The sequence below is a fragment of the Eschrichtius robustus genome, chromosome 2 (assembly GCF_028021215.1).
Source record: "Eschrichtius robustus isolate mEscRob2 chromosome 2, mEscRob2.pri, whole genome shotgun sequence".
Lineage (NCBI taxonomy): Eukaryota > Metazoa > Chordata > Mammalia > Artiodactyla > Eschrichtiidae > Eschrichtius > Eschrichtius robustus.
Genome location: NC_090825.1, coordinates 63,156,074 through 63,168,781, shown reverse-complemented (window position 1 = coordinate 63,168,781; position 12,708 = coordinate 63,156,074). Strand labels below are relative to the sequence as shown.

General features: G+C 43.0%; 1 protein-coding gene across 1 annotated transcript in view; it reads right to left on the bottom strand.

The window, feature by feature from the left end:
• Positions 1–12,495, bottom strand: part of THBS4 (thrombospondin 4) — a 49,570-nt gene extending 37,075 nt beyond the window's left edge. The window contains exons 1-2 of the mRNA XM_068535572.1: positions 12,177–12,495; positions 6,238–6,441 (exon numbers count right to left, since the gene is read on the bottom strand). Coding sequence (XP_068391673.1) covers positions 6,238–6,441; positions 12,177–12,264 — 292 coding nt within the window. The 5' untranslated portion in view covers positions 12,265–12,495. The remainder of the gene's footprint in view (positions 1–6,237; positions 6,442–12,176) is intronic.
• Positions 12,496–12,708: the final 213 nt, after the last annotated feature.

Here is a 12,708-nt window from a genome sequence, read left to right as displayed (position 1 = left end):
ACTGTAAACAACTATCTGGTAGGTAACAGAGCTGTAAATGTGCACAGAATCCCAAGGTCACCTTATAGGAGAGAGGTGCAAAGCAACTTCTTAAATGCCCATGGAATGCTCTCTAGCCTTAGTAGAGCCACAGAATATTAGCATTATAAGTCATCCAGCTTAATATCTCCCTTCACAAATCCCTTCAGTAAAAGTGCAGTCTCTACCAGCACATTTCCAGTAACAAAGAACTTTACTTTGCAGAAAAACCCATTTCACTTTTGGATTGCTCCCCAAGATTTTCCTAATTCAGAGCCAATGTGTGTTTCCTCCAACTTCCACCAGTGTGTCCTAATTTTACTCTTCAGAACTATAGACAGATATAATCTTATTCTCAATCAAAATGATATTCTTCAAATATTCTAAGGCAACTTTCATCTCTCTCACGTCTTCTGTCTGGCTCCTTGATTTCTCCAGTTCCTTTAATTTTTTGACTTGTGATGTGGTAAAAAACGGGATCCAGAGGGATGCTGGCTTGGTGACTCTCCTCACGGTAATCTCTGACTTGACAGTGTCCCTGTGAAATGTGCTCACAACTAGACACAGTATTCTAGATGTGGCTGGACAATTAAGTGTACAGTGGGACTATCAGTGCCCTTGATCTGGCCACATGTATGTATTAATGAAGCCTAAAATTTAAAAAGCTTTTAAAAAAGTTGCATCACTGTATCTGTTCATTCATTCATTCATTCAGCAAACATTTTTGAGCAACTACTAAGTGCCAGGCACTGTGCTCAACATTGCTTGGTTCTTAATGTTGTTGACTAGAATGCTTAGGATGGGTCTTCCACATCCTGGGTGTCTACAATTTACTTTTCATTCCTAGAGGACGGATTTACATTTATTATTGTAAAATTTAATCTGATGGTGGCCTATTGTGTGTCAGCCAGGTAGGACCCTGTAAATCTTGATAATGGCCTCTGACATGTTCAACTGTTTTTTCCAGCTTTGTGCCAACTGCAAACATGTTAAAATACTATGTTTCCACCTAAGTCACTGATATGTTGAAAAGTTCAATGCCCAAGACAGAGCCTTGTCAAAAACCACTAGATACTTTGCTATAAGGCAATTTACCAACTCCTAACAGTACTATTTATCTAGCTTATTCTTTTTTTATATTATTCAGAAAGGGATAATGAGTGACTTCATAAAATTCATTAAAAAGTTTGGCAGGATTTATTTTTAGTAAACCTATTTGCCTTCAAATAATCCTAGCTTTCTTTTCCAGGAAATCCCAAAATGCATGAATAATAGTACAACCATCTGAAGGTTTGTCCTAAAGTTCACGAAAATTCTTTCCACTTTCTGTATATCATCATTTTAAAACTGAGTTCATTCAAGGGTACCTCATAAGAGTACTGTGAAAGTTAAAAGGGAAAATGAGCGTTGAGCCTTTAGCACGGCCCTGGTTCATTGTAATGGCTCCATAAATAAATATTATTATAAGTGTTTGAGGCACCTCATTTTTTCCCCTTCATTATTTGGTTTAGAATTCTAACTTTTTTTTTTTTTTTTGGCCGCTCCACGCAGCTTGCGAGATCTTAGTTCCCCCGTCACGGACTGAACCCGGGCCCTTGGCAGTGAAAGCTCAGAGTCCTAACCACTGGACAGCCAGGGAATTCCAGATTTCTAACTTTTAAACTCTTCCATCTCTTTCCAGCTGTATCTCTCATTAGCCTGCAGGTTTCAGAACAACTACTCTGAACCACTTGACTTCTCCTATCATAGGCTGAGGAGCCTGACTCTCTCCAGTCATTACTGCTAATTCTTGGAGTTCCCTTCATTTCTACAGCATCAGGTTGTTTTTCTGTGGCTCTCAAATTAAGACTAAAGAAGCGGTCCTCTCATGCTTTTTCTGAAAGGTGAAGCTTTCATTAACGTAAGCCAAGAGTTCACCAACTGATCATTTTTGGAAGACAGTTGCCTAAATAATAGAAAGGTGTCTCTGTCTCTCACTATCTATCTAATCTATCTAATATAGTAACCTGAAATTTTTATTGAGCTTCAGAGTCTAAGTTATTATACTTTATATAAGTCAGTTCTGGCAATCAACCTGGGAGGTAGCTATTATCATCCCCACTTTAGAGACAGTAAGTCGATGCTCAGGGGGATTCAGAGATGTATTCACGGTGACATAGTTCATGAGACTTTTAATTGTGACTCAAACTCAGGATACTAACTGGAAAGTTGTCTCTATGCCAGATTCAAGAAAATCACCAACCATATCTTCTACCCAGCTAGGTGGTTTCTATAGAATGCTTATTTCTATACCACTGTATTACTAATAATCTGACAGAGCATTTCTATCAGAAATACTACCTGTATTACTTTTACATCCTCAACCAAATGGTCTTCAACATTCATTCATTCAAAAAGTGATTCTGAGCCAGGCCTACTGTGTGACACTGTATACATCTAGAATTTCCACAACAATGTCTTTTTTTTTTTTAAACAAAGCTACTCTTCTCAGCCTCCATTTAGTCTATCCAGTCTCTTCATGAGCCACTTCTATGTACAGGGCACTGTGCTACGTGCTGCAGTATACACAAAGGTGAGTTAAGGGATGCTCAGTCCTTGCCTTAGGGGAGCTTATAACCTACTGGAGAAAAGACCTCTAAGTAATTCCAATACAAGGCAAGCGAAGAGTAGCACCTTCTGTGGAGGTACAAAGTCATATAAAGAAAGGTGTCGGGAGGAGCTGGAGATGTGTCTTACGTGTGTAGGATTTCAGTAACTTGAGATGGTGCAGGGCATGCACCAGGGGAAGCAGAGGGCAAGAGCAAAAGGACAGAGAAGGAGCGACAGCGTGGGTGCGTCCAGGGAACAGCAGTTAGTCCATCCGGCTGAAGCACAGGCTGCACGGACAGTTGGAAGGACCGATAAACTGGAAAGGCTCGTTGGGAGTCAGGCAATAGAAAGACCTAAATGCCCAGCCTGGGCAATTGCACCTTATTCAGTTTGGGATCGGAAGCCACTACAGGTCTCTGCAGTCAGGCATAACTAGATCCAAGTTACGCTTTGCGAACAGTAATGAGGCGACCATGGTAGGATGACTTGGAGAGTGAGAGGGTAGAAACAGAAAGCTCAGTGGCAAACTCATTCTTTGCCGTCTTCATGGAATACACTTTAGTTTCTCGTAGGAGCTCGTCAAAGGCCCAGACAACCAAATCCTCTCTTCGATTCCATCTGTGCAGTCACCCTCTCCCAAACCATAACCTTTAATAGAGGGAAAGATGTGTCTTATTTCCTACTCTGGTGTTTTAAGTCACGAGAGATACATCTTGATTTCTTGTTTCGCTGTTTTCCATGCAAAGCAACAGAAGACAAGATCAGCTGGGCCTTGTCAGTTGAATAATGGACTGGGGTTCACCTTCCAGGAAGATGCTTTCCCCCCACCCTCCACGAATCATGGCAGGTGTGCATGGCCCCCTGAACGGTCAGGTCACTGAAGATGGTCTCTTGCTCTCTGTAACTCCCCTGCTTGACCAGTCCCTGCTTCACCTACTCGCTACTCACATGAACGTGCGTGCCCCCTGCTCCGGCAAGTGCTTATTCTAATCCCTAGGCCAGAATGCCTCCACCTGCTAGTTTATTAAAGGGAAACTTCTGCCCTCATGATGGTGGTTAACCTGAGGGGCTGTGAGGGATGTGCCCCAGCTGCCGGTTTCCCCGGTAACTGATGAGCCAACCTGACGTCAATTCCCCCATACATGGTAGCCTCCTTCTCCCCCGAGTAGCAAAGATCGCTGCCATGTCCTGCCTGCTGTCTGGTCTATACAGTGGGATGTCACTCCAGGACCTTTTGCTGCAGACATGTAAGATCCCCTGTCCAATAAACTGTTGATGTCTCTGTCACCGTTCTGGGCTCTTCTTTTGGTCTTGAGGCTGGGCAACAAGACTTGCAGGCCTGCAGGGTGCAGCCCAGCACCACCACTGAACACCTCAATGGGGCGTCACAAACACATGCTGCATCTTTTTCTGGACCTGATGGACCCAGTGACTTCTCTTTCTGTTCCAGTCACAATGGGCTCCTGCTCCTTCCTAGAACTTTCCGATTCACCAGGGATGGCAAATCTCTGGCCTTTTTCCTATTGCTCCAGGGAATCTTCTCTGTGTCAAATTCTTCAACTCTAATACTGTTGTAAATCCCTCTTTGTTTTCTGAGAATTGTCATCTCTGGATTCTTTTAGGACTCCTTTTAAAAAATATTTCTTCTAAGAGCTTTTCATCTCTTCTAGTAGGTTGGCAGGTGGAAAGGTGTTCAATCCTTTCCTCTTTTTTTCTCCTTTAACATGGAGATCAGCTGGTATTAACAGCTGACTCACATGACTGATGATTCTTCAAAGGAAACGCACTTAACAACCCCCTTCCCTATCCATCTACCTGCCCATGTATCTAGCATTACCCCGGCCTCTATAGAGTGAACAGAAAGAATCAGCTGGGGGGAAGTTGCTTGTTTTTCCACAATGGCCAATTTAGAAATAGAGGGTGAGATTCAGAGAGAGTTAAATCTAGAAGCAGAGTTTTTGGCTCTATAGCGGGCCTTTTAGCCACTAAGCTGAGTGAGCTAAAAGAAAAACCTTCCAGTGCATCTAAAATAATTTAGTGAGAAGCTACTGCCCTTTAGATGAAGAAGGGTGGCGTTTATAGATGATAAACGGAGTAGCTGGGTTCTTAGACAATGAGCTGTTCCTTCAAGAGATGTGAGGCAAAATGGGGTTGTCAGAATCAAGGCAGAGAGATGGGTGAAATTACCTCCCATCAGGGCTGAAGGCGGGGCAAAGGGAGCAGGCATGGTTGAAACATCTGCTAAATCATGAACCATGTCCCCAACTCCCTTCACTGTCTGAAACTGCACCTCAGCCCCTGAGAGGCCGTGAGGAACAGACAGAGAAAGCAGACTTGTGAGTGAGATGGAAGGAGGGAGGGAGGATATTGGAACTTGACATAAAAGGAGGGGTCAAAAGCCCATTCGTTCTTGCTTTTAACTCCATAGTCCTGTGAACTCTAAGAATTAGGAATTTCTTTCAGCTCCCAACACCTGCAGCTTTAAGTGTTCAATCACAATTAGAATCTCAGAGAGTTTGAAGCACTAGAAGTATCTACTTTGTAGAGCAAACTGAAATAAAAAAATCTCGCCGGAAGGACCAGTCCTCCTTTTTTAAAAGCATGAGGCAGCATGGACACATATCTGTCACATTCCTCAATAAGCAGGAACAGGTGTTGTCCCCAGGGCACGGGTGGAAGAGAAGGAGATGAAAAAATAGTGACCTTTTTCCTTGGAAGTCATTTCTTAGTATATGTAGGAACTCAATTTGACAGTGAAACATTTGACAGCAGAGGGAACAAACAAGTGACAGACCTGTGTAAATTGGCACAAAACAGGTAGAAAAGAGAGCTGTTCATTTTGTTCTACCGCTGAGATATATTCTCTCTATCAAGTTCGGGAGGTGCTTGCAGAGCTAGGAGTTAGGTCTGCTAAGCCACATGCTTCTAAGGGAGCACAAGAATGGTGTGAGTGGCTATTACAGGCTGAATGTGTGTGTTCCCCTCAAATTCATATGTTGAAGCCCAAACCCTCAATGTGGTGGTGTTAGGAAGTGGGCCTTTGGGAGGTAATTAGGTTTAGATTAGGTCATGAGGGTGGGACCCCCCCATGACGGCATTAGTGTCCTTACAAGAAAAGGAAGACAGAGCTCACACTCTCTCTCTGCACCAGCACACACTGAGGAAAGGCCATATGAGGACACAGTGAGAAGGCAGCTGTCTACAAGCCAGGACCCAGGCTCTCATCAGGAACCACGTCTGCTGGCACCTTGACCTTGGACTTACCAGCCTCCAGTACTGTGGGAAATAAACATCTCTTGCTTAAGTCACCCAGTCTATGGTATTTGTTATAGCAGCTCAAGCTGACTAACTGAGTGGCCAAACTGTCCTGGGTCCTGTTCCTTCCAGAACTGGATCCAAAATAACACGAGGATCGGACAACGTCAAAGGGCATTTTTGCCGCAAGCTATTCTTCCTTCTTTCTCCCGATATCAACTCACCCTCCCTATACGGGTAAATGCACAATCAGAGGAATTTGGTATTGAAAACTGAAATCAATGGTGGATGGAACCATCTGAAGGAAAGTAGACCCCAGATCCTGGAATAGGCAGAGAGGATTTTTAAGAAAATAATTTCTATAAATCTCCTTACCTTTGTTCAAGCGTCCCATCACAGTAAACTCAAAATACTTGCTGTTGTCAGCTGAAGAGTAAAGGCCGAAGATGGTGGCTGAACTTTTGGTCTGCAGCTTGAAGGTGGAGATCACATAGAGCTCTTTCAGGGTGGGGTCTGTCAGGACTGGCTGCAGGACACCTGGGTTCAGCCTCTGGCTGGCGGATGGGAGAAGGTCAAAGACTGCGGAGAATGGGGAGACAGGAACAATCAGTGAAAGGTTTAACTTTGGGGCAAACACGTTTTTTGAGGGGAGACAATCTGACAGTAAGCTATGAAGTGAACTGATATTGTAATCATTTTTCCACATTGTCAAACACGCCAGTTCTTCCTCATCACTCTTACGGTGGCTGGACATTTGAACCAGAAGAAATAGAGCACAGTATTCATCACAAGGTTATAGCCCCCAAGAGAAGACAACATTTGCAAACCCAAAATTGCGTTTTGGCTGAAGAAGTGGCTCTGAAAATTCCCACTAGGGAGAGGCTAGTATAAAGGCTAAAAGCGGGGCTTCCCTGGTGACACAGTGGTTGAGAATCTGCCTGCTAATGCAGGGGACACGGGTTCGAGCCCTGGTCTGGGAAGATCCCACATGTCGCGGAGCAACTGGGCCCGTGAGCCACAACTACCGAGCCTGCGCGTCTGGAGCCTGTGCCCCGCAACGGGAGGGGCCGCGATAGTGAAAGGCCCGTGCACCGCGATGAAGAGTGGCCCCCGCTTGCCGCAACTAGAGAAGGCCCTCGCACGAAACGAAGACCCAACACAGCCAAAAATAAATAAAATAAATAAATAAAGTAGTTATAAAGGCTAAAAGCCTTTATATTAAAGGCTTAACGTATAAGGTGGGGGGGGGAACACAGGTAACAGCATCCAAATCATTGTTTTTCTTATGGCCCCTAGTAGTGAATTTCTGCCTTGGGGTCTCTCATGTGCCTCTTGGACCGGAGCCAATTGTCTTTTCCTGGTCAGTGATAAGTGACACAGGGAATATGCAGCAGAAAGCAGGGGTATGGTAGGAGATACACTGTCAACAAAACAGTTTGCTACCTTTGTGAGACCTAAGTGTTCCCTTTGTGCATTTACAGTGCCCCAGTGTTTCTCTGTTAAGAAATCCCGATGTGGAAACAAAACAAAACCATACAACGTGGTTTCTGTTTCTTGATTGTAACCTCACTGATAGAGTTGGTCTACAAAAACTAGAACCTGCATTTATATTTGTGTAAGTTGCTTTTGATCGAGTCAGCAGCACCTTCTCTCAAACTTTATGAAAGCTATGAGAGAGTATGTCCAGTTAATTTAAAAGGCAAAGGTCAAATTTGGGTAATACGCACTAGAAGTTACTTAGTATTTTTCTTGGTTTATGCAAATATCGTTTGGACAATTCCATAGCCTGCAGGAACTTCAGGCTCCAGAGCTGTCTGCTGGATGCAATAATCTGGTTACTAAAAAGGGTCATAGTATCCATAATTTATAAAGAGCTCTTACAAATCAATAAAATAAGCATCCTAATAGAAAAATAGGTAAATAACATGAAAAGGCAATTTACAGAAAAAGAGTTACAATGGCAAATAAGTATATATATAAGTGTTCATATGCTTAACTAATGATGAAGGAATTGCTGACTTAAACAACGAGGTATTATTTTCACCATCAAATTGGAAAAACAATAAATACAATACTACCCAACTGTTGGTGAGGATTCAGGAAAGTGGGTACTCATATACTGGTGGGTAAGATTTAAACTGGTATAAACACTTTGAAGCCAGTTTAAATAACAATATCAAAGGCCCTAAGACACATATGCTCTTTGATTTAGCGTTGCTACCAAAGGAATTTATCTTAAGAAAATAATGGATGACATGGTAATTTATTTAGGAGATTCACCACCAGTGTTAATTCTAGAATTTCTATTTAGGAAGGAGTTATGTGAAAATCTAATTGGAAGAGGTGAGAAACCTGAACCTTTGCTGGCACAGCACTTTGTCTCTTCTTAACAGAGACAGAAAGGCTTGACAGAGATTACAGGGATTTCAGCCCTCCGAAGCCATCCTGTGGCACTGCAAATGTTCAACAAATTATTTTTAGTATAAAAACACTGGAAACAACTAAGTGTCCTACATTAGAGCCCTGGATAAATAAATTTTGGTCCACCCAAAAAGAGAAATACTATATATTAAATTACTATATATTAAAAAGGGTAATGCAGCTGAATACTTAGATATGGGAAAAAGCTCATGATATATTAAGTGGAGACAGATGATAAAAGTACATGTATAACATGACCCCATTTGAAATATGTATTTGCCCAGAAAAAGATTTGAAAAACAATACGACAAAATGCTAACAAGAATAGTAGCTATCTCTGGGTTGAATAATTATACATTTTTAATTTCATTTGCTTTTACTTATCCAATTTTCTTTTTCTTTTTCTTTTTTTTCTTACAATGAACAGGTGTTGCTTTCGTAAGAAAAAAAGTTATAAAACAAACAGGCAAAAGCCTAGTTATTTATGAATGTCTACTCCTTTTAAAAGATGATCTGTCTTCAGATTGGATCTGTATTGTTTCTTTCATGTGTATCAAGAACCTTATACAACAATGATTTTAATACTAGCAGTGCTGGAAAGCAGAATATCTATTATGTTCTTTCCAGCATCCCACATTCCCCAAACATGAGGACTGCTGCCCACTGTACTTCAAAAGGGGCATAGAATTTTTAAATTTCCAGAGAACTGGAAACTTTACATTTCCACCAGTGGGAGCAAAGGGAAATAAGGCAATATATTTAAAAGTTCCATTCAGGACAAGACATCTTCAGGAAAGAGATGTGTGTTTAAAAGTATGGGAACTGCATGCAAAGCTAAACTCTTGGTATTCCTGATTTTTGCTTTGACCATGATTACTTCATAATTCAGCTGAAACTAAATTTACCGCATTTCAATCTGTATGGTTCCTCTAATCCACTGGCTTCACTCTCAAGAGGCCAAGTTGGGATTAGTTAGTAATGAGTTTGGAGAGTGTTTTGAAAAGGAAATGAGTCACCACAAATTTCTACCAATGTTATTACGCTTTAGTAATAGCGCCAGGATCTAAGCACAACCTTCTAGTGTTACAGGTGAAATTACTGCTACCAATGAGCCCAACCATCACTGTAGGAAAATCGAATACTTACCAATAAGACTAGCAAGGCAGCTCAGAGGAAAAAGGAGATAAGCAAATTATTCAGCTGAGCTGATAATTGCAAACTAATCAACTCAATAAAGAATCTATCAGAAACTTGACTTAATCAGATCGCCTGCAGCAATTAAATTAACCAGATAATTTAGGTATAGCCTGATTTCAAGTCTCCATAAAACAGGCAGCTCTGTCCAAGGAGAAGCAAAATCCATACCTGCAACACACCATGAAGTTGTGTGTTCAAATGTCAAGAATTCATATAACACAAAATATTATACCCATGAATTCAAACCTGTTAAATAATGTTTGCAATAAGAAAACTTTTGAACTGTGTCAAAAAGCTTCCTTTCTGACACCAAAAGCAAAGGCAACAAAAGCAAAAGTAAACAAGTGGAACTACATCAAACTAAAAAGCTTCTGCACAGCAAAGGAAACCAATAAAATGAAAAGGCAACCTATGGAATGGGAGAAGACATCTGCAAATCACATCTCTGAAAAGGGGTTAATATCCAAAATATATAAAAAACTCATACAACTCAATAGCAAGAACAAACAAAACAACAAAAAAATCACAACCAAACATATTTAAAAGTGGGCAGAAAATCTGAATAAACATTTTTCCAAAGGAGATAGACAGATGGCCAACATATACATGAAAAGATGCCCAACATCACTAATCATGAGGGAAATGCAAATCAAAACCACAATGAGATATCACCTCACACCAGTTAGAATGGCTATTAGCAAAAAGACAGGAAACAGCAAGTGTTGGTGAGGAGGTGGGAAAAAGGGAACGCTTGTACACCATTGGTGGGAATGTAAGTTGGGGCAGCTACTATGGAAAACAGTATGAAGGTTCCTCAAAAAATTAAAAACAGAACTACCTTATATGATCCAGCAATCCCACTCCTGGGTATTTAGCCAAAGAAAACAAAACCATTAACTCTGAAAGATATATGGAGTTATTCATCACAGCACTATTTACAATAGCCAAGATATGAAAACAACCTGTGTCCATCAACGGATAAATGAATAAAGAAAATGTGATACACACACACAATAGAATATTATTTAGTCATAAAAAGGAAGGAAATCTTGCCATTTATGACAATATGGATGGATTTTGAGGGCATTATGTAAGTGTAATTAAGACAAAGACAAATACTGTATGGTCTCACTTATATGTGGAATCTCAAAAACAAAAACAAACAAACAAGAAAGGACAAGCTCATAGACACAGAGAACAGACTGATGGTTGCCAGAAGTGGGGTAGTAGTGGTGGGGGTGAAATGGGTGAAGGACGTCAAAAGGTACAAGCTTCCAGTTATAAAATAAATAAGCCATGGGGATATAATGTACAGCGTGGTGACTATAGTTAATAGTACTGTATTGCACATTTGAAAGTTGCTAAGAGAATAGATCTTAAAAGTTCTCATCACAAGAAAAAAATCGGTAGTCATGTGCGGCAATGGATGTTAACTGGACTTATTGTGGTGATCATTTTGCAATGTATACAATTATCAAATCATTATGTTGTACACCTGAAACTAATATAACATTATATGCCAATTATACATTAATTTTTAAAAAAGGCTTCCTTTCTTACCTTCCTAGAAGCAAGGTCACAATGAATAAATACTATAAAGTACAGCATTTTAAACATTTCAACCCAAACTAAAAGCAGTTCAGTACCCCCTGAAAACACAATTCTGGTTACCTGGTCTGGAATCAAAATGAGTTATCTGGTGAAATGCAAAGTTTAAATGGGTAATTACTGCAGTGGGAGGGGAAGGGAATGGAGAGCACCAGCACAGGCATTCTTCATTCTGCCTTCCTAGAATTAGCAATTTTTACTTCAAGTTGCGTGTCTCTTCCAGCTTTATTTTCTTAGTCAGTAAAAATTAACCCCAGGCATCAATTCAAACAGATGAAGGTCATCACTGGATAGCCAGTTAAAGCCCTGAGATGTTTTCTTGCTTAAATAATTTCTTCCTTTTGGTCTTTCCAAAATTCTGTTTAAGCTTAAGTGCTTTCTGCCCAACAGTTCTTTTCACCCCATCTCACAAAGGGGTTTGAAGACTGATCATCCAGGTGGCTTTTCAAATTATTAATCAACTTATTAACCTCTGTAGAGAAAGACCCATTTCTCAGCCTTCCAGTTCAATTTACCTCAAGAATCAAGAGACCAAGCCAACTCCCAAAGGAGGCTTTGGAGTCACAGCAAAGTTGGAGCAGAAAAAGGCAAGTGGCAGGGCAATACAGCAATAGTGCACCTTTCTTGGGGATATCAGCCTCAGACCACCTGGGCGGAACATCGCTCCTGCCCTGTCGAAGGATTTAGGATGCTGGGCTGAGTGGAGGGCCGGCCAGAGAGAGCCGCGGGGGACGGAATTCGGATTTCACCCTACTTCGAACAGGACGTGTTCGAGGTCTAGGGCCGCACCGTAAGCTTGGAAACCCCACGTCTTTGCCTAGACTGAAAATAGGTTTTGCATCCCCCAAACTATTGTATAGGGAATTGGTCTCATCGCTGGATAATCTAATCTCCGAAAATTCTAATCTTTAATTATCGTTTCCAATCACAATAAAAAACAGAGAGGTGCCGAGCGAGGCCCCAGGAGCCAGGGGCCGAGCCGCGCGCGGAGCTGGTCCCTCCGTTCGCCCAAGTGGAGCGCGGGACGGCGGACTCCGTGACCGAGGGACCCTGGCCCGTGGCTCCCGCCCCGGCTCGCTCCCACTTACCCTGGGGGGTGGCCTGGGCGCCGGACCCCAGCCACAGCTGCAGGGCCAGGTGCAGCAGGAGCAAGGCGGCTCCGCGCGGGGCCAGCATGTTGGCTCTTCCTGCTCCCCGCGGGCGCTCGGGACTCACGGCTCCGCGGGCCCTGCCTGGGAGTGCGGACGGCGCGCGGCCCCTCGGTCGGGCTTCCCGCGCGCAGCGCAGGTGAGGCGAGCGCGGCGTCCGGGCTGCCGTCGGGGGCGGTGCTCGCGTCCTGGCGCCGCGGAGCTGAGTGCGCTGGCGGCGGGGCAGGGCGCTTTATGGTCTGGCTGGCCGGGGTGGGGGAGGGCCGAGGCCTGGGCGGCCTACTTGGCTGGGATCCCCTTTGGCCGGGAAGTATGGGGGCGGCCGGAGCGGGGAGCGTGGGCGGCAGAGAGAGAGAGAGAGAGAGAGAGAGAGAGAGAGAGAGAGAGAGAGAGGCGTGAGCTTCGGGACTGGGGACGGGAAGGAGCCCTGGGCCGACCCGGTCCTGGGTGGGTGGGCGTAGTCGCCGGGCCC